At 39.8% G+C, this 23,096-nt stretch overlaps 1 protein-coding gene across 2 annotated transcripts; it reads right to left on the reverse strand.

Moving 5' to 3' along the window:
- Positions 1-2,447: 2,447 nt before the first annotated feature.
- ivns1abpa (influenza virus NS1A binding protein a) lies at positions 2,448-12,775 on the reverse strand. 2 transcript variants are annotated; one of them, XM_026323013.2, is made up of 15 exons: positions 12,590-12,775; positions 8,769-9,057; positions 8,431-8,564; positions 8,169-8,338; positions 7,958-8,033; positions 7,652-7,825; positions 7,182-7,307; positions 5,588-5,698; positions 4,898-5,039; positions 4,444-4,668; positions 4,109-4,230; positions 3,719-3,845; positions 3,451-3,582; positions 3,134-3,307; positions 2,448-2,789 (listed from the first exon to the last, which is right to left on the reverse strand). In XM_026323013.2, exons 3-15 carry the CDS (start codon positions 8,539-8,541, stop codon positions 2,527-2,529), a joined length of 1,953 nt encoding a protein of 650 aa, XP_026178798.1. In that variant the 5' UTR covers positions 8,542-8,564; positions 8,769-9,057; positions 12,590-12,775; the 3' UTR covers positions 2,448-2,526. The 2 variants fall into 2 exon arrangements, with proteins under 2 accessions (XP_026178798.1, XP_026178800.1); XM_026323015.2 differs by lacking the exon at positions 12,590-12,775 and adding an exon at positions 9,202-12,556.
- Between the last annotated feature and the right edge of the window lie 10,321 nt (positions 12,776-23,096).

Below are 23,096 nucleotides of genomic sequence, written 5' to 3' on the forward strand. Positions count from 1 at the left end.
TTTGAGTGTCCCAGCGAGAAACTGCAACACGGTTCTAGCTTTTTGCAAAGTAAAGTTTTGGGTGAAGTTGTGTTCTTAATCGAAAATGATAGGACACATTTTAATAACCACAGGCTGGAAACCAGTGAACCTGTGGTTTTGTTCTTGCTAGTTTTGGTTCTTTTTTTTTTTTTTTTTTTTTTTTGACATGTGAAAATGTAAACACAAAGTATATTTTATGTAAAAGACAAATAATATTCTAGAAATTAAATGATTTTGAAACATTTTCTTGTTAAACGTTTTATCTTCTTTCTTTTTCTTTGATCTTTTGAGTAGAAGTGTTTTCCAAACTTATTTAGAGTCAGATTACACTTAGAATAATTGTTTTCCTTATGTTGTTTCCTGCAGAGAGTTTCATGTAGGTATGTGTGCTGTGATTGATACCCTGATCTTAGGTGCATGTGGTGACTAAGAGACAGGCTGAGATCACCCCTGCTGATGTGACACACACAGGCTAAAATATCCCACTCAGGTGGAAGAGGATTGTAGAGGACAGATAATCAGGGCCAGTAATGATCTGAAATGAACTTCCTGTCCCATTAATTCATTGCAGAGTTGAATGTGACACAGCTATCATTAAAGACTTTGTTGAGTTGTTGGACACAGACATTTGAGTCAATTATAAAGTAGTAAATGTTAATGTGCTTGTTTTTGTCATTAAATTTAAAAAATGTATATGCAGGAGCAGTCTCTACATGAACTATGTCATTTAAGTCTGATCCAAAAGGACCCTTCTCTCTTCAGATCTTGTTTAATAAAGTAAATTTCCCTTCATCTCCACAGAGGAAGGACCACCTCACTGAACAATTTTCTCCCGTTTTGTCTGAATATGGTTTCTGTGTTGTAATAAATATTGTATTTAAAGGAGATCCAAAATGACTATATTTACATTTTTTAGTACAAGTCTTTCATTTATTTCCACGTGTCTGGTTCAGTTTCTGCCCTGAGAGAATTGTATAAATGAAAAACAGGGAAAAGGCAATGTGCTGAGTAAAGGAGAAATAACTAATAGAACAGGCTGTGTCCCAATGCTTCCTGGAGCATGTGGCCCATATGCTGACTTTGGTGCTACTATCAACAGGCCAACTTATGAATGAGCACAAGGTAGGGATTTAACAAAGTGACAGGAAGTCAGTGATGTCTGAGTTCACTCCAGGTGTGCCCAGATCGGCCAATTGTTTTTCAGCACTCCCACAACCCAGAGTGACTGCTGTCGTTTCCTGCTCAGGTCAGTTAGCCAGCTTATTTTAATCTGCCCTGAAAGACACTTAAGAGGAGCAGAAATAAAACACTGGCTACCTGTGGTTAGTCCCTGATCAAAATGGTGGCAATGAAAGATTAGCATTGACCAGGACACAGTAGTTGCACAATGCCAGGATATGGGGTAAAGGGGAGTCAAGGTGGCAATTTAGTCCAGGTTCTCACCTGGCTTTTCTTTTATTTATTTTTAAATGAGGAAGCCCACAATCTACAACCTTAAATATGGGTTTTTTCTCAACCCTATGGACTTTCTAGTGCTCAACCTCAATGACAAACTGACACTGCAGGCAAACTTAGATACAACCGATTTATTAATTAGGAAATGTAACAAATGTGTTAATTTTCTCACTAACTCACTAACATTCCTTCCAGAAGAATCTGCCAATGCCTGACACTTTTAAACACAAAAGAAATAAGAGGATCTTCAATAACCTGCATCTCTACATACATCAGTTTGTTAAATCACAATAACAAAAGGTTTGGTTAGCAGAAGCATTGTGCAGGTTTGGTGTTAGCACGCGCACACACGCACGCACACGGGGAGGAAAAAAAAAAAAAAAAAAAAAACTGGCACTGGTTAGATTCATTTGACATAAGCTGTCTGATACTACTTTAACTGGTAAATCAGCAATGTGTAAAAAAAATATAAAAAGACCATCATTAAGGTTCAAAAAGCAATCCAGCTCATTTAAAATGACATAAAAAGCTATGAGTGTTTATCAATTCACTCTTGAGTAAGGCTTTAAACTGACCTTCAAATGTGAGCAAAATTACATTTCCACAACAAAAATATTCTTAAACGTAACTTTCAAAAGTCAATTGTCACCACTCCATACTGCCACCTGCTAGGTCTTTGGAAACTCAGTGGAAGTGGCACAAACCTTTGAGCGCTAAAAAAAAGAAAAGCACTAAATGTGTATTAAATGTTGGCATATGACAAAAACAATGAGGAAGAAACCAAATATGTACAGCATGGAAAACATTATATGCAATATGCAAAGGCGCCATGTTGCTTTAGGCAACAACCCCCCCCACCCCAAAATATAAGCTAGTCTTCACTGAAGACCCCTCAGCCCAACTCTACCCATCCCAACCCACACATGCCATTCATACACACAGAACATCACAAAACACGATTACGTCACTAAGCCTGTTAGTTTGGGAAATAGGTGAAGCACTGTGAAACTCTCCAACATCTCCGCTTCCACCTCCCTCTCTTCCCTCTCTTCAGTCAGAGAGGGCAGACAGGGCCTTGGCGCAGTCATTCCACTCGTCCGTCTCGGGGTTGTACACCTCCATCGTGTTGAGGAACTCGTTTCCGTCAAAGCCACCCACAGCATAGATGGTTTCACCCAGCATAGCCACGCCTGCATTACTGCGCGAAGATGTCATGCTACCTAGCATCCTCCACTCATTGCGAGCAGGATCATAAACCTCCACACAGCGCAGGGCATGAGAGCCATCAAAGCCACCAACGACGAACAGTTTGCCTGGAAACAGTAGGAGACAGCCATAAGTGATGGCCGTTCTGAGCCTCTTGAGCATTTTTTTTTTTTTTGGGGGAAAAAAGGACCGTAGGTATTTTGTGAGGAAGACAGTTATGTCCCACTGTGCAACTCACTGCTGTGTTTAATAGTTGTCACTGTTGGTTTTATTGTATTTGTGCAAAATAAACAGAAAATTGCCAGCCTTATCTTAAATTCAGACTCTCCTATTCTTAAAGTTTGTGTTTGAAAGCAACATGTTGGGATTTTCTTGTACATGCTACAGATCTTCCAAAAACCGATGTCTAGTTCCAGTCTTCCCACCCACATTGCACTGCTCATAGGCTTACCTGCATGGACAGCAATGCCAGCCCCCCTGCGAGCCACATTCATGGGGGCTATCAGGGTCCAGGTGTTGTTGTCAGGGTTGTAGCGTTCCACAGTGTTCAGGCAGTTCCACGACTCTGCCCCTCCAATCACATACATGAAGCCATCCAACTCACACACTGCTGCCTGGTGCCTCCCTGAAAACATATTTGCTTACTGGACAACCTTTCATTTCACTTCAGGCTACAAATACCATTGTTAGCCTTCCAAAAATATGTTTCTGCTTTACACTTGATGTTAAAACTTAATGAAATGTGGTGAATGTATGTGGGGCACATACTGATGTTAAGGGAGGCACAGTTGGACCAGGTTTTGGTCACTGGGTCAAAAGCATCACAGTTCTTCAGGCCTTTCTGCCCACAGGGGTCTGACCCTCCCACAACATACAGTTTGTTTTTCAAGGAGCAGACACCTTTAAAAACAGAAAACTGGAAATGAGCAAAACTAGCCCAGTCCCCAAGAAGGCCACATCATTCTTGACAGAGATCACTGCAACAGCTGGCAACAGCCAGTTCATGAGTTAATGGATCATTGCTGGAGGGACTGACCTGCGTTGCAGCGGTTTGTCCTCAGCTCTGGCACTTGAACCCACTCATCAGTGTGTGGATTGTAGGTCTCCCCACAGCTCAGCTCATCTGAATGCCCATTTGAGCCCCCAATCACATACAGCTGACCCTGTGAGGTTAAATAGCACAGTCATAAGATGATATGTGTATCTCACACTTAAACCCTCATTATTAAAATCTGGAGCCTGCAGGCATCAAAGTAAGAGTTTAGAAAACCAACTATTTGGACAGGTAATAGGTGAATATCCAAGTATTTGCACAAGAAATTTGAAACCTGTTTGAACAGTAGATAGGTGCACTCCCAGGCAATATTCAAAATGTCACTTTATTGTACAGCCAACAAATTTAAGGTAAGATGTGTTGCAAAACTACCATGAGAACAGCCATCTGGAATCGAGCCCTTGGAGTCCGCATGGGAGCGATGAAGGTCCAGCGGTCCTCTTCAGGGTCATAACACTCCACAGTCCTCAGACATTCTTCTCTGTTGTAGCCTCCTGTAGGATCAAGGAGACAGAATAATATCAAACTTGGGATGAACTTTAAAAAATAAAAACAAAAAACAAAAAAAACCCATCATCCCCATATTTAAGCAGAAACATTCTCAGTCTGACTAAAGCAGGTTAACTCTGACAAAGACCAAGTCATGGCTTAGGCACCAAAATTGACACAATAACATGCTGTTTATTTTAATGCTGTTAGGTGCCAACCTGCCGCGATGAGTCGTCCATTCAGGGCTGCGGTGCCCAGACCTGAGCGAGCATAATGCATGGGTGAGAGCGGGTGCTCTTCCAGCTCCTCAGGCTGGGCCTCGAAGCTGAGGCTCTTCATCAGGCAAGGGGTCCCAGAAGGAGAGGTCTGAGGGCTGCTGCGACCGTGCAAGAAGATCACACACAGCACACCATCCAGCACAGCGAGACATAAGTAGGTGTTGCCTGGGAGAGGGAAGTTTTCATAATTAGGTAGAAATTCTCAATTTGGATGCTTTGTCCTTTCAAGTAGACTTGGATTAGTTTTGAGGTCTTCGAGCAAGTTGCCAGACTCCTGGCTTTCATATCACCTACTGTTATGTAGTATCTATGAGAATCGTGCACTAAAACTTTAAACAAAAATATTTATGGATGCACTAGTCTGACAAATCACACACAGTTCATTAGCCCTTACTTTTGGTCTTCTCAGAGGCGATGTACTTCCACTCTCTCCTGGCAGTCTGTTTGGGGGCATTTGCTGCTTGGTTGGAGGGCGACAGGCTTCCTGAAGAGCTGCAGCTCATCTGTCTCTGGGTGCTCTCCCGTATGGGTTTCTTCTGCAAGAGCATAGTGCAGCTACAGAAGCCAAGCTTGCACCACAGGCCCATCAGTGGCCAACTAATCATATCCAACCTATGCTTTGACTCTGCTGGTCTAATTTAGACGTGGCATAACAAACCTGCATTTATCTTGTCTGATAATGTATTGAAATCTCACACCATGTGAAGCCAACAACAGCACTGCAAATTAGTCTCAGACCACGCTATGCACAGATCTAATAGCACAGTTGAATCACAACTCAATAGAGGGTAAAAAGCAGAGACGGCCATTACTGCCAACACTCAAATTGAGATTAGCTTAAAAATAAAATGTTTATGTGCTCAACAGCATAGCCAGGCAGGCACACTATACTCTGGTGGCATTAGTTCTTACATAATGGCTAAAATTGTGGTATTAAATAGGCCACATTCTGTAGCCAGGCACAGGATGTGTGGTATTTTTATTCATGGCCAGGCACAAGCTGTACAGTAAAGCCACAACGCTGCCAAGCAAAAATGTGGTAGACACTTCATTGTAGTGAAGCCCGGCACAAGCTGTTGAGTACCTGCACAAACTGAAGGTGGTCCTCCTCGCCACCAAACACCTCACTGTGCCCCTCAATCACCAGCCCTCCATCCACCAGCTTATGGTCAGGTGAGTAGTACAGCGTTTGCACCTGAAAGACAAACATGAAACAACACACCCATGTGGCTGTCTCCATGGCAACACACAGAGCCCCAACATAAGGGGAAAAGGAGGGAGAAGAGGGGCAGTGCTGTGAAGAAGAACAGGGGGAGGGATGAAGGCCTGGATCTTCAGTCACTTGAATCCTTTAAAAAGATACACTGTTGCCACTGCATGGAGTGGGTCTGAGCTCAAGGTATCCAACAGTGGCTCTCCTTAATTTGCATCTAAAAAAAGAGGGAGCTGGTGAAGAATGAGAAGCTGCATCAGGAAGGACGTTCTGAAGAATGACTAGAAGGGGGAGGGGCCGCATGTGGCCCTCTCTCTGTCTCTGCTGCTTGGAAACCCATCCTCTAACTGAAGTATGTCATAATCATGGCAGCCACAACCAGCAAATCCAGACGCTGCTAATGTTGAACATTAGCCAATAATAGATTAAACCCAACGAGAAGTAAAAGCAAAACACATTCCGTTGATGCCAGACTAAAAACAGAAAAGAGGTTGAGGTCATCCACTTGCCCATCCAAAAGGTAAATTTTAAATAAAAACGCAAAAGACTCCTATAGCCGAGTTGCTGACCTAAGGTCACTTGGAAGATTGATTCATTTGTAGTCCAGTGAAAGATATTTGCTGATATTCAAATCACTGTGTGCAATACTGTTTTCTGTCTAATGCCTAATTTGGGTGGTTCTTGAACATGCCTATAAATATAGGCCTGTCTGTATGAGAATATTATTTTATATGCAGCAAAGGGGCATTCAACTGATGTATTTATCACTTCATGTTTGTAAGCAATGCTATCTTGTAAAAGCAGAAATGGGATGCATCTGTATGTGTAGCATGGACAGATGGGAGCACAGTGTTGCTTGGCTGCAAAGAGAGGCTGTTGAGAGGCAGTTGCGCTCCTCTCCTCCCTCTCTTTTCTCTGACTCATTACCCTGGTGGCTCAGTCCTGGCTCCTCAGTCTGGTCTCCTGCTGCTGCTAATAAACCTACAGGAGAGATAAATCAACGGGGAGGGGTGCCTGTTAGTGTGGAAGCAACAAACACTCACCTGTTCAGATAGTAAAGTGGCAGTGAGACAGCAGAATCATGGGTCAGACCTTTGACAACCTGTGTTTTTGTGTTTCAGAGAAAAGCACTGTAATACTTAGATGAGGTTGTATGTAAAACAACCGTGTACCCAAGAGAGAACAGTGGAAACAAAATACGAGCAATAGCAGCATTTTTCAGCTCACCTCTAATTTGTAGTATGGTTCAGGGGTACAGAGTTTCTTACTGCAAAAACCTCAACAAATCAGAGGAAAAAAAAAAAGAACAATCCTGACATAGCAGCATGACATTGGCATGCCATTTCTATTTCAGCCCCCTCAATGACTTCTTAATGTCAAAAACAGGAGGAGTCAGAGGGAGGGAAAGGGGCAGGTCAGGGATGAAGATTAGTCAGAGGTGCAAGTTGCATGCCCTGGTACTGACCTCCTCCATCAGTTGTTCCAGTTGGTCTCCATTCTCCCAAAGGCTACGCTGCACCCAGCTGAGAACCTTCGAGTAGAGCTTGCCATTGCTTGGTAGGGTCAAGTTGTCTTCTAGCATTACTTCTAACTGCAAACACAGGAGGTGATGCAGAGTTAGGGTCACGCTCAACATGGATAAAGGGAATGCATGACCAAGGAAATACCCTGGTGTTTACTGCTCACACAGAAACATGATCTTACTGGCTGATTACAAATTGTCCTGAACCTTAGGAGAAGTACTCACTTCTTTGTTATGCATTTGTTTAATTTGGCCACTGGCAAAGGGTTAAAGGGTTGATAAAAGTAGTTAGAGCAGTCCTCACCCTGAACCAAAATCTACACACCGGGTTAATGTAGGCAGGTTGCATAATATGTCAAAGTCCACTACCATTAAAACATTCACAGCAAGCAGTAGCAAATGTAAGCCAATACCTTAAGGCGGGGAAGTTTAAGGAAGTCCTCCTGTTCAGACACTTCCAGTAGGTGGTCTTGGATGAAGGCATCCACTTTGGCCAAAACTCTGGCATCTCCCATAGAGCTGGCAAAGTTACGAAAGGAGATGGCATGCTGGGAGTCCATCTTAGACAGCAGGTAGTCACCACAAATCTGAGGGGTGAGAGATTTAAGACTAAATCGCATTTTTCATTTCTGCATTTTGAAGAACTATGTTCACTATAAACTATCTATTCTGGGGTTTCCTAGTCTTAGTTTTTAAATTAAGGTAGACAAACAACAAACCTGTTTGACTCGCTCCATCTTAAACCTTTTGGCTGCAGTGTAAACTTCCTTGACCAGCTCTTTGTCTGCCTTTAATCTGTATTATACACAATAAAAATTAAAAAAATTAAAAAAAAAAAAAAAAAAAAAAAAACAGCAAATGGTAATGATTTTTAAAACTGGCGCCTTGAATTGATAACATCGAAGGTTAAAGGTCAATGTTAATACTCACTGGGCAGTATAGGCATAGTTGAGCAAGACCTCCACAGCCTCTGGGTCCAAGTCCTCAAAAGTGACATGTGAGACTCCATGAGGCTCAGCATCACTATTAAAGATCTCAAACAAGTAGGGACTACAGCAAGCCAGAACAGCACGGTGAGCCATTAACTCATGACCACACACCTTGACAAGTTACAAGAAAAAAAAAGAAAAAAAAATTTAACATGTTTATCATATCTCTTATTCACATGGTCTTTGTGTGCATTGAACCATACCTGCAGTCTAACATCACAGAACTGACCACTCTTTCGCAGAGCGTTCATTTTGGCCACAGTGGAATCCAGGAAACTTTCATCCTCAAAGATCAAATAACCGTTTGGAATCATCTTGGTGAATTTTGGTTGGTATGCTGAAAAGTAAAGAAATACATTTATACCAAATAAAAAATAATATCTGGCATACTTGACTTATGCAGCCTTTCTTACACTCAAATACCCAACACTGCAACAGCCAGATTAACACTGGTTTTATTTAGTGATGATAACAGAGGGTTAGGTGCACATATAATGTGCATGGTGTATTAAACTGTCCTGTACATTAATTATGACCTTACCTATTAAGGAATAATGCAAATCCAGGAAAGTGCCACCACTGAGAGTAGAACAGGAACTAAAGGCAACAGGCAAAGCAGACTGAGATCACAGTGGAACCAAGTCTTCTTCACCAGAGAGGGAAGGGAAGTTGTCAGAAGAAATGCCAGTTGACTACACGGGCGTGAGTAGAAGGGAGAAGGGGGGCAGTCGCACAGACAAACTATCAGGCTTGAAGCGACTGTAATCAAGTCCTTGTGATCCCGTTGGCTATAGAGTTGTACTTATTCTGTGTTGGTCATACATTATAATCTAGAAGAGATGGAGGAAAAGAAACATGAATTGTTATGTCAAGTGAGGAATCTGCAGATGATTCATTCTGAAATTCATGCTGCCCATTCTATGCCCTTGAGCAAGGCTAGCATGAGTCAGTTCCATATTGTAAATCAAGCAAACCTCATGCATGGAATGATAGTTGAGTTGGGTCAAGCATCTTTTTCACAAGCCAAAAGTTTTCCCCCAAATACAGAAGAGCTTTCTGTGTTTCCATATTGCTTAGAAGCACTCAAAAACAGAACTTCTGATTCAGGGTAGACTGATCACTTGATCCAATCCTCCTCTAATCCAGGAAGAAAACTGCAACAGTATTTTATCCAGTGTAAATCAAAAGGTCGCCATTTAGCGCTTTACATCTCCATACCTGCTACATCCCACCAGGACGAGCAAGATTGCTTTAACCCGTCTCATTGAGCTCCGTCTCCGCTCTTTGAGGCAAGGCCACTCCAACTCTCTTATGAGACAAGCCCCTTTGGCTGGCTCCTCCCTATAGGAACCCGTTTCCATAGGCAGTAAATAAAACCTAAATATTACGCTTCCATTTTTTTTTTTTTAAATACAGCATGCACTATGAATTCTGGTTGGTCATCTAGGTAATTCATATACCATCTAATTTTGGTTCACAAGCCCCACCCAAAGTTTCATGTCACATCCAATGCTTCTGCTGTTAGAGGTTGGATTTCACTTGCTTTAAAACCACAGCTAGCCTAAATGGAGCCAAACAAAAACACCCAAGTCTCACTTGTACCAACAAGGTATTGACAAAAAAAAAAGAAAAACTGCAATTCCATGATAATCATGTCATTATTAGCTAAACTGGCCTGAAGCTTGGTAAATTAAACTGCACAGCATTTCAGCTTTATCTCATATGGTGCGAGCAGACAGCTGTTGCAGCCTGAAACTGTATGCACACTCCATGTGACAAGCCATTCATGGGTAGCATGCCTTTGTACAAGTATACAACCATCATGTGATCCAACTTGCTAAAAACCACTGGGTTTACTCAGCTGCTCCACATTTTTATATGAAATTCTCTACTTTGTATGCAGTATTTTAAAAATTGCTGCTTATACCATTCTAGAGCACATTGGACAGATGCTTTTATTATTAAACATCTTCTTTAAGCTTGTGAGAGTTTCACCTAGAAACACATTCATTCTAGATGCATTTCCCACAGTCAATGGTCACATGTGAGTTGTCTGTCTAGAACTCCTTGTGAACAGTATGAAATTTAAATATATACTGAACATAGGTGTATGCCATGCAGCTCTACTGTTTGACAAAGATGTGCGACAGCAGATGTGTAAAACTATCAAACTAAAAATGCTGGGATGTGTGGCAGAGATTTTTATGGGTAAATGAACAAGCACGATGGCACATGCTAGAATACAGTTTCTGTATTGCACTTATAAGAATTTTCAACAAGGCTAGAAGGAGAAAGCTATAATTCAGTCTGTCAGTGTGTGGATGGAGGAAAACACTGACCCAGTTTTGAATCATTATGCAACATCTGGCAAAGGATTCCTTGTGAAGGCTCAAATGCTCAACTCCTCACTGGTTTAGTCCATCACACTCAGCCATTGACTAGTTTCCCTCTCAGGACTCTACCTAACTCTGAACCCAACACTCAGAAATATACCCTCTGCTTTCTAAATAATTCTTTATAAAGAATTGCTGTTTTAATTGCATAAATAAGCATATTTTACAAGCTGTAACTGTAAGACAATCTTAGGCCATTGCCAGTTTTTTTCTGGGACTAAAATGGCAATTTAGGAACGAATATCACATACTGACTATATCACCTTCTAGGGAAATGGCTCCATTTTGTTCACTTTTGTGGATGTGAGGCTATATATGAGCAAACGCTTAACAACCAGGGAACTAAAAAGAGGGAATAAAGTCCTGAGAAAGGGGCAAAAAAAATAAAAAAAGAAAGAAAGCCAGGCTGTTCACCACTTTGTCGCAGAGAAGAGCTCTGAATATATTTTCTCTACATTTTCCATCTGATTAGTCAGGCACAATAGTGGAGGTCTGATACTGAACAATCAATGCCTGTTAGAAAACCCTCTAGTGGTGAAAAGAGGAATGAGCAGATATTTTACCCCAATCACCTAGTGGAAATTTACCACGCTGTGAACAAGAGCATCAAATAATAATGACAATAACGAAAGACCGAGGTAGTAAACACTGTATTGACTGTGTGCCTATAAACACAAAGAATAGCAGCCCTGATCAGAACAGCAGCACAAGGAAGATACTATAATATCGCATATGCAACAACAAGCGACAAAAGAAACCGATCTCAAAACAATAAGAGCAGTACCAGTCAGACTGTAAATGTGTTTTTGCTAATCAACAACTGAATATGTCAAAGGCTGAAATGTTTTGTCCTCTTCATACAATCTTAGTCGCTAGTGTGTGTGATTTGGGAATTTTCCACGTGGCTGCCAGCTTCAACACGGGGATCAAGAGCACAGGAGGTCAAATACTATTAAAGTAAGGCCTGCACCGGAAACCACTATATACGAAATAATTTAAAGAATCTGAACAGTTAAGAATCGACTTAATGGTTTTATTTTATCATACAATACATACAGCACTAGCAATAAAGCTGAACGTCGACAGCAACAACGAAGCGTCAATATTAAATCTGACTGGTCAAGGCCTATAAAATTGCACAATATGGCAGTAAACAGAGGGTGTATACAGGACAAGATGTACCCATGCTAAGTTACCCAGCCTGCCACCCCTTAGTGGGCAAGTCTTACAGCTGGAAATCGAGTATCTAGAGATTCTCTATTCGCTGCAAAGCAATGTCATTCATCTGCCTGTCTCCTCCTCTGGTAGAGGCATGTACCAGGGCTATGATGCAAACATCCCGCCAACAGAAACTGGGTCAGGCAGAGAGCGCCCCCGCCAAGAACCGTAGTACCTTTTTTTTTTTATATACGATTCACAAATGCAAACAAAACAAACACTTTTGGTTAAGGCAGAATTTTGGGGGCCAAGCTGCTACCAACAGTAGCGTTAGGTGGACACGCTGGGAAGCTGGTGCATGTAGCGTTAAGCATCCTGGCTAGCTAGACAACCTGCTGCATTGCTAGCTAAGGATCAGGAGCCACGAGACAGTCAAGCCGGCTTTTAGGTGATTAAACTGGACCACAACGCCTACGCTTCGCCCGAGTCCGAATTAAACGCGTTCAGTTAAACTAGCTGGCAACCCGAGCTAACTAACGCTAAATACTCGTGTCGTTACTTAGCTAACGTTATGTGGGAAGCGGTGGTCTGTGTGACATTGTCCGCGCCACTGAGAGGGATTTCCATAATTTTCCACCCATTCCGAGCACAGGCAACGGTCACCATCCAAAATGAGCATCTAGCTAAACAATACCGACCATGTTAGCATTCACTGCTTCCAGTAACCGCCTTTACGGTTTCTCCTCGTTAACGTTATTTGACCAAGACATCAAAAAGCATTATTTCCTCTTTGAAAGGCGAAAAACCTTACCTGAGGCATCTGACAACAGACGATATTAGACATATTTAATGTGAATTCAGAGTTTGTTGGAGCAAAGACGCAACGCGGCTATAGGCACGGCTTGCTGCTGTAGGTGTGTGTGTGTGTGTGTGTCCGTTCTCTGTCGCCGAAGCACGTCCACTCTCCGTCCAGTCTGGAGAAGCTCTGAGGGGAAAGGCGCGCTCCCGAGAAAAGACGTGCTACGGCCACGCCGCCTGTGACGCAGGCAAAGGGGACGGGGCTTTCCGCCTACCTCTACTACGAAATCCAACAGCCTGGTCTGTCGGTTTGCTGATTCGTAGGAATTTAATGAGATAAATAAGGGCAGATATTGTTGGCTCTTGATTTTTACCAACTCTCTACAATTAATAGCAATTATATTCACAGTTAGAAGTGCTTAGGTTTTTAGAGATACTCCGATGCCCATAAGAGCTTTGGTATTGCTGCAGGTTTTGCTTGCTGTGATCGTTCCTCCTGCTGATGTCAGCCAGCAAAATATTCTTTCCTCATGTGCTTCCAATGGAAGTGATGATGGAGAAAATTCATAGTCCTCCTCTTATGCAAAAATGACTATGACTATGACTATTTTCCATTGATCTGAAGGTTATAGGTTATGAGAATCCAGAAGTTTGCATTAAACAAATCAAGTGGATATCGTCCAACCTTTCCTAGTGTATCTTTCCATTGTAGCTCAACTGGAAAATGGTGGCCTTTAGGCAGACAAAAGACAGTCACTTTTGGAGAGATGTTTTTGATTTGACCTAGACTGTTGAAGCCACATATTAACTTTTGATAAGGTTTTGGCACAAAAATCAGTTCAATTACCCTGAAAATGCATTAATAAAAAAATATTTTAATGAATGATTATAGCAAGTAAAAACCTTTTTCAGTGTTCATATAAGTACCTGACCTCTGTGAGAAATGTTAATTTTCATTTTCCTTTTTCCCCTCTCTTAATCACTGTGAAATCTCTTTTTCAGCTTGGTATCACAGTAACAAGAAGAACATTAGGGTTCTTTTTGCTTAATAGTATTCAGAAACATGGGGAATTTCTGGGTGGATGCTTGCTGACAAAGTATATTGCACTTGGTCTAACTTGTGGCCAGCAAGCTCATCAGCATTTTGCTTGTCATATCTGTTCTCTCTTTTGCATTTTGGTTCTCTTGTCTTTTAAATGCAAAAGACAGTCAACTTACACTGTACTAAATTTATTTGGATTTTGTCATGTTTTCCAGTATATATATGTCTGTGAGTTATGACACCATGCTGGGACAAGCACCAGTGCATAAGTCATTTGATGTCCATTAAGAAAGAACATCCAGGCTAAACCCTCTCTACTACTGCACAGACGTCATCACAGAGGAAGAAGGATCCATTCACCTGCCTGGACTGAATAGAGCTTAGTACTACTCCAGCATGCCAGTAATTAGATTAGAAGACACGGGACACCTCAGTACCAGTTTGTGAGTCAACGTTTGTATCTGCATGGTGTATTTGTCTGCCAATACTGTTGTTTGTGAAGGTGTGGAACTAAATGTAATTTAGTGACAGCAGTACAAGAGCAATTAGCTACAGTTTTAAAAGCAAACTAACCACTGTGATGTTGTTAAATACCACAGTGATAACAAAAAAAGCCAGAGGTGCAGTAGACACAGATTAGGTTTATCAACACAATGTAATCTCTTCAAGTCAGCTCTTGTGCTGGTGTTATTACCAGAACATATTGTGCCTCTGTCAATGTGGGGGTGACATTCCTGACAAGGTGAAAGAAGTTACAGTTGGCACATGAAGTAAATTAATGGGTGGTTGCCAAGGATGTACATTAACATCATATTTTAAGTTGATTTTTTTCAGTGTATGTATGGTTTATTGCCGTTAAGGTCATATCACCAATATTTTCAAAACAACAATTTGAAGTTTAGAAAATACAAGCCATCACTCATGCATCTCTGTACAACATCATGTGAGCATGTGATTGTGAAGCACACTCTGATGAAAGTAGTAATGGAAAAAAACCATAGGAGCGATAATACTAATGAATGAATTGTTTTTCTATAAGATACAAACCCCAAATGAGCACAACTCTCTTCATCTCCAGTCTTCTCCCACCATTCACTGTAAGTTCTGTCTTTGCAAAAGCTCAATTGAGCTGTCGGACTCCAGCATTCTCCCAACTGTTTGCAGAAGTGAACAAAACCACTGGCAAGTAGGCAGCCAGTCTATTTCCCCAAGACAGTGTCTGGACCTTCAGACACAAATGTGGTGATTACAACTGGTGGGAGTGCAGCCAACCAATTCGCCCTGACTTTGAAGGCGGTCTTTTAGGAACTGTATCTGTACCAAAAAGTGGGGAAGAAGCTAAAAGCATTGACAAATGAAAAATTGCTTTCCATTGTGATGTTATCTGTTGTTAATTCAACAGGCCGATACAGAAAGTGGAAACATTATCTCTGTAACAAAATCCACACTACACTACATCACTTTGAAGTGTACATTATATTCTGCTTCTTTGCTTTTTATATGCATGAACAAAATATCATGAGCTTGTTGAAATATAATGCAGTCTACCAGTCGAAAAAAAAGTTGTCTGAAGCAGAAATTGTCCCTCCTTCATTTGTACACTCATGGAGGTACTGCAGCCTAAGAACATAGTTGAAAAGCTTATAGAAAGACTGCAAAATGTGGTGTGAGAAATCATTTTCAAGGTTTCAGCAGTGTTAATGTTTAAAAGAAATTAAACAGCACTACCAATTTACTGTCGGCTATTTAAAGTACATTTTTGATTATAATACAAGTACTGTAGTGAATTCACCACTGCAGCCTCAGTGCTCACAGAGCCACAGAACAAAGAATAACTGACAAATGCATGTTTCTTTTCTGCAACCCAACACATTGCCTGTATCAGTACCTTATGACCTGCATTTCAATAGTCAGTATGCCTAGGCTTTCTCATAAAAATCATGTTAATGTATTTTTATTTCTAGCTTGTTATAATAAATGATTGAATCAGTTACAAAAAGACTGTGGGTGTGTGCTGCCTTCAACTAATTCTAACACAAAGGATGCCGCCTTCATTTTGCTGAGTCATGTTGGAGACTCTGGCGCCCCCTTCATTCTTTCATTCAATAGAGATTTGTTCAGTGAGGCTGCATAAATGTGTTCTGACAAGAACACTATGACTATTTTAGGTTTCTGGGCCCAGCAGTAACACGTGTCTGGTACTGCTGTGTGGATGGGGTTGGATGCAAGCAGAGGTCTTGTGAAGAATTTAAGTGACACTATACTTTAAAAACCTGGTGATTAATAGGTATTTACGTATTTAGTGTAAAATTACACCATTTTTATTTTGCATTAATGTAATGTTGTGAGATGGAGTTCATTTGGAAGTTTATTGACTTCATTTACCCATATCTTCCCACATTTTTTGCACTCACATGTTCTAATTTGTCTGTGTATTAGTAAATGTATTAATTAAAGCATCAAAATTGTACGTGCCTTTCAGAGGTCCCCTACTCCTCACTCTGGGACACAGAAATGAGAACAGTGACACATGAGTGTGGCGTTACATAGTCCTCTGATAGGGTACTAATAATCTGTGAAATTCATTAGGTTAACATTGTGATAACACTGATGAAACAGAGGTGATGGGTTTTCAGCAAGGCTAACTCAAAGTTGAGACTTTCATGTCTTTTTAGATTTGCGGGTAGGTCTAAGTTTTGGCCTATATTAAGATCTTATGAACTGTCACAGTAGATACAGTATGCCTGTAGAGCTCTCAGACCTCAAAGAAGCTTGATTATTCAATCTAGTCTGTAATATTTACCACAGATAATGCCTGTGCTCCTCTTTCTTCAACCTGTCTGAAGTGGCTCATCTTGATCCCGGTGTAGTAATGGAATATATCATTGTGTGTCTTAGAAAAGATTCAGTTAATACCTTCGTCTATTTAAGAACTGATATCAGTTGGATGTACTGTTAACAACAACTGTAACGCAGACTGATTTATGGCACCCACGAGATTATCAGCACATAGACATCTTAGATTAATGAACTTATTTATTCTCTGATATAAATTCATTATACAGTCCTAACACACTTACTTATTATGTCATCAGAGCAAGCAAATCAACATTTCAGTCATACAGCAATACACACAGAGCATATTTGTGATTTAATGGAACTGACTGGGTTATCGAAGGATACTTTAAATACAACCAGTGAAGTGTAGCCGTGTAAGCATGTAAATGAGACTGATAGTGCAGTGTGAAGGGGTGTGTGCTCAAAATAACAGCACAGTTTGGGCTACATTTAGATAGAAAAACTTACCTACTTAATCATTTTTTTATATTGCAGTGTTACATTTCTTAAACATGCTTTTAATTGTAAAAATGACACAATGATTCAGAATGCTTTCACAATGTTATGTTGAACTGAGAGTACCAAAGTAGAGTTGTTAATTTAAATATGCACCACTTTACTTTTATCTGCAACTCATGACTGCATCTGCATAGGCGACAGCATGAGCTGATGAGTTTACAAGTAACACCTTCTGGTGTAACTGATAATTGTAACTATTCCAACTCGCAAAGGCTCGCTCAAGTCAAACACTCTCTCTAGTCTTTCCCACAGAACTGTGCCAGACTCTCCTGTGGTCCCTACAGGAGGAAGAGTCACAAGAGAGTCACAAGAGTCTGCCTCTCAGACTCTCAATTATCAGACCTTTGTGTGGTCTGGCCCACTTTTTAGGAACTAGGTCACTTAGAATACAACACGCAAACACGCACGCACACACACATACACAGACACACAATGTATCTTTAGAGGTTCTGTCAAGTTAGAAGAGTTTTAACAGTGCACAATAAAGGTGACTAAAACTGAGCAAGAGATGAATCTTGTCTCGCGTGCTTCTCATTCTCAGAGGGCCCAGGTTCTTTTCCTGGAAATGTCAAGTCAAACAACAATCAGCCTCCTGGGCAATGGATTGTTATTTCAGAGCATAATAAAACCAGAAGGATCAATAACTGGGTCACTTCAATGGATCACTGACTTTAAAGAATATTATATCAACAACTGTTGTGATCTGTTTTCAGATGTTAGTCTGTGTGTGTATATGTGTTTGTGTGTCTGTATGTACAAATGACTGGATGTTATGTAAATCATTAAGAAAACACATGATCTCTCATACTGCTTATGCCGGTGACCTTAGATAGCACCAGTTTAAAAACATGCAAATCTGTAGACTTGCACATGATGCTGTGTTTGGTCTCAGGTTATTCCAATCACCAGCTGCTTCTTGTCTGTTTCTCTGTTTCTTTCTTTGTATGTCTCTGTCATTTTTCTCTTTTCATCCTTCGGTTTATTCCTATAATTCTTTCTTGCTCTGTGCTCGTGAATAAGGCTGATGCCTGAAGTGGTGACGGGTTGTTAGATCACTACCCCATATTTTAATCTAATGCTGTCCTCTCTTCCTGCAGCTGTTAAGACAGGATTATCTCATCTGAACTCATAAAACCTCATACGCATCACACAGAAAAAGGAGCATGTAGTGTTGTGATCCAGGGAATTTCACAAGAAAGAACTCAGCTTAACATCTCTGATGCTGATACATCTTATTCTCTTCCTGCCTTTGGTCAGTATTGGAGAAGCAAAGACACAATGAAGTATAACCAATAGAGCACATGTTTGCAGCAGGAATTTAATCTCTGAACACAAATTATTTGTAATAAAATCCACATCACAGGATAACAATTTTCTGTATTGTCAACAGATTCCACTGGGTGTTGTGTTTACTCCAGGGCAAGAAGAATGTGGACAGGACATAAAAAACAACATACACCATCTCCCCTTTTCCTCTTCAAATGGAAACTGTAACTCTAAACCAACCTTAAGGCTCTTATCATCAATTGATCTTTTCCCTCTTTGCTTAAACTCGTTAACCTGCTATGTGAAGGGCAAACTCACAAGACTCCAAAATATAATAATATTAAGTATATTAAAAGCAGTGAGCCTCACTGTAATACGTTGAATTAAACTTCATGCACTAGCAACCCTTTGTTGTTTAATTCCTTTGTGTCTTCCTTAATGAGAATTTAATACCTCACAGCTTTCACCCATAGCGACAGAGGGGTGCTGAGAAAAGCTGACAGCACTGCCTAATTAGTTGTGTACCAACGACCATCTCATCATGCTGCGCTTTCTATAATGAGCTAGTTGGCAACAGATTTCCTCTGAGGGATAACACGGTGATACACATTATTGTTGTGCACTGCCAATGATAGCCAGAAACCTGTGTTTGAGGCCATGTTAAATGGATGGCCTTACAGACATTAGTCAGCTGTTTCATTATACTTTTACATTATAGACCTGTCTGTGATCAGCACTGATTATGAGTCTTAATTGTAATCTTAATGTAACTGCTTCACAAACTTCAGCAGAGTAAAAGTAATAGACTCATTAGTGCACTAGACTAAAGATTTCAATAATTATGATGATAGAGGAAACATTTAGTAATTAGTAACTTCTATTTCCACCACGTACAGAGTTAATAATTATTTTGCTCACACTCATTATTGTTCCAAGGGAATTTTCCACTGTTTCTCCAAAGAGCCGACAGCTGTGGCTTAAAGCAGAGCCGCTGATGTTGTAAAAAGGTTTCTCTGTGTCTGACCTGCTGAAGGGGTCACCCCAAAATCAGGTCGACATAAAATTTGACCTTGATATCATCATAGGTCAATCTCCAATACACACTAGTCAAACACATGTTGTGTACACGTGCATATGGGTAAACATAAGCACACAGACACACAAGCACATATTAATATTTTCTTAAGTTGTTTAACGTTTAACCAGTGTGCTTCCAGTGAGGAAATCTTTTGACCCCACTTTTATCAGAGTTGTTGCCAATTGACACAACCAGTGTCATATTAGCAATAGTACTCAGAAATGTAATTATTTTGCACAGAAAGGATCACCAGAAACACATTTAAACCTCAAGCTTTGTTGATACAGTTTGACTTACAAATACAGTACATTTTCTAATATAATCACACTGATAAAGGTGTATGTAAGTGCATTTGTATCTGAGATTCATCTCTATAAGCTTGGCTGTCTGAGTTAACCTGCATACGTGTAATTCAGAAATAATCATAACCACCACAAAAACTGGGACATTTTAGATTTTGTGCTGCTTAACAGTGAATGACTGACACTGTGGCACATGTAGTTAAATGGTCAAAGCTTCAGAGTAAGTAGGTCTGTGACATCTGAACATGTTTCAGTCCTGTTCTTTGTTCCAGTACTTTAAAGGCATCATACATGAAGATTTAGCTCTACACAGGTTACGGCCTGGTAATGTAATTTTACATTAAGCGCTTTTATTTCTACTCCTGCTCTTTCTTTCTCAACCTCAGGGTTTGCGTTTGTTAAAGTCAATTGGGGATTATGTAAGTAGGCAGATGAAGGTAAATTATACAGCCTAGTACACCCCACTGTGCAGTGTTGTAACATGAGAGGCCATGACATTTTACAATACAGGCTAGACTGTGTGAAGTAGGTGTGGAGTGACTGTTAATGCACTTTGATGAATATGTGAGGGCTCTGTCTTTCATATACTGTATGGATTACAATGAAGAAAAGCTCTTTGCATCTATAGGTAGTGCAAATGAACAGAGGTGTAGCATACTGTTGGACACATAAAACAAAAGCAAAAAACCAGCATTACATTTAGCAGCCCAAACAGAAATAGAGACAGTGGTTATTTGTCTGCATTGTCTCATATGGGTGAGTAAATACTTGTCTTGTGGCGAACTTGCAGATTTTTCTCCTTGCTGTTGTGTTATTGGCAGGTTCTATTTTATAAACAGCAAATGTCAGCAGGCTTTTTCTAATGTAGGCCATAATATTTACTTTCGAAAATGACCATAGCAAGTCCATGATTTTCTAGACCTATTTAAAATTGAATATGAGAATGTATAATTGAACATGGAAGAACACACACTGCACTTAGGGTCACATATTTATGAATAATTATATAAAATGTGCACAATATTGTATAATGGCTAAAGTATCTTATAATGTATTATGTCTGTCTTTCCTCACTGATAAAAAGTTTCATAATTCACAGTTATTTCATTTCAACTACCTAAACTTATTTATCTATGTTTAAACAGAGAGCAGTGAACAGTGCACAGTCAGAAAGAAGTGGACAGTGGATGCAATGGTAAGATGTCAATGCATCTAAAGTGAATTTACAGACATTTTGGTGGTTGCATTAATAATGCAATTGTTTCTGATGGAGGGGCGTCTTTAAAAATAGTCCCATACTGTGGCTAGGTTCCACACTTATTTCATTTTTTTCAATGTCATGTCATTTTTTTCAATGTCATGTCACATAGAAAATTTCTCTAACATGATGAAGATTCTTTATTTATTATTTTTTCATTGCCCTTGTGTACTATGCAGCTTAGAATACATACCACAGCACACACAGCCAATTCAGAAATAAATTCTGGCTCTTCATTAACGACCAAGGTCACTGAGCTAATATACAATACAGACTCTTTACCCAGCATCACTCCATATTGTTATTCTTGCAACAAGGTCTGTTTGTGTTGTCAAGTCTTTGCACTATTTCAGGAATGATTCATTGTTATCAAAACTTAAGTAACACCCTCTTCACCATGACTTGAGTGTTCATTCTCTCACACTGTTCTGCAGGCACACAGTAAATACACACTCACATACACCAGTGCCTGTAAAAAAACGCATGCAGGCAGTGACCTTGTCGATAAGACTCCCCACATAATATCTGCTCTCTAACCTACATTACCGTGTTACTATGGTGAATTATATTAGCAACCTGAATGTCATATATGTGAGTTTAAGTGGTGCCACGAGGTAGACAGGGCTGGACTATAAATTTGTCATATAAGTTTGTGTTAATGTAGTGAAGATAGACTTCTTCTACATATTTGTGTTATTGTCACAAGATGATTATTCATGACCCAGGGCCTGCTTCTGTCTATGCCTGGAATTTCAATTCTAATAGGCCTTTGTCAGGACAGACATTTTGACTGGTCATGGTAAGAAAGGGACAGATGCTACTTACAACATTAACAATGGGCCCATTATATATTGCAGGTATTCTAAGGTATTTTCCCAATCCTTTGCTGTCAGGAACTCCACTGTCAGATGTCAACACAGTGACACAACGTCAGTGGGATGTTAAGATCAAACTGTTTAAGTGCAAAGAATGTTTCACTTTATTAATTAAGCTTTCATACTAGTTTCTTATTAACTTTATGGATTTTCCTGACACAGTTGACACAACACCCTAGAGCAGCAAACTTTAACCAGGACCTGAGTTAATGGTTTCCTCCAGGAAAATCATAAATAGGTTAGTAAATTTAAACAGATAAGTACAATGTCATGCCTTTTGACCTAGCCAATCAGTGTGCAAAAAATTTTGTTTCAACATAAGCGGTTTATCCACAGACGTATGTCCATTACTGAAGATGCTGCATGAGCTTCTCCAAGCTATGCAATTATTTTTTCTGGTATTCATATCATTCTTATCTTACAGTATATCTTAATACTATATTTACAGTGTTCAATGGACCAGACAATATGGAATCTATATTGTCTCGTTCCCATCAGTGTTAATTTTGGCACCTGATTTTGATGTGTTTAGTCTGCCAATAAAAAAAGCAAATATAGTTTTAATTAAAATGTTGTCATGTTTACCTTTGATTTTTGTTTTCATCTAGTTTTAACAAGGGTCAAGCTATTTTTGCAAGAAGCTCATTTGTGGTTTTGATCTTTTTAGATTGATTTTAAATATTTTTTTTCTACCATTACATATATTTTTCACATTTTATATGGAGCATTTTGTGGCAATTAGCTAGCTAATTAACATTCCCTCAATACTGTCTTTACTGTTCATTGTTTTTTTTGCAAAGTATGTTCTTCTGTTTCAACATGGCCTTCTTTTTTTAAATCATATAATAATCTTCGCATCTCCAACAGTAGCTGTTCAATGGTTTTTTTTTTACCAGGGAGGTCAAATTGTTAATGCATGTCCAAAAATATTTCTATCACTTCCTATATTAATATTAATAAATGTCATTTTTTGGTTGGCCTACGTTGTGAACTGGTGTGATGATCAAGAAATATTTTTCAGTTTTATAGATTTGCACTTCTGTTCAGAGGCTGTAAGAAAATACATTGTGAGAACAGAAGAAAGGAGTATGTGTAGTGGAACTGTCTGACCTTGCTCAAGACAAATAAGTCAAAATTAAAATAATTTTACTGAAAGATTTATACAGCTAATTTCACAATCTCAGGCAGAAACCTTTCTTTAACTTATGGATGTCTCATTCTGGCATTTGTTTATTATGTTTCTGTTCAACTGTATTAATCCAGTGTTTTCAAACATGCAGACGTGACCTTTTCTTTCATACTCTTTTGTAAGATAAACATACACAAGTCAGCTTCCTCAAGG

This window comes from Mastacembelus armatus, chromosome 4, assembly GCF_900324485.2.
Source record: "Mastacembelus armatus chromosome 4, fMasArm1.2, whole genome shotgun sequence".
Classification (NCBI taxonomy): domain Eukaryota; kingdom Metazoa; phylum Chordata; class Actinopteri; order Synbranchiformes; family Mastacembelidae; genus Mastacembelus; species Mastacembelus armatus.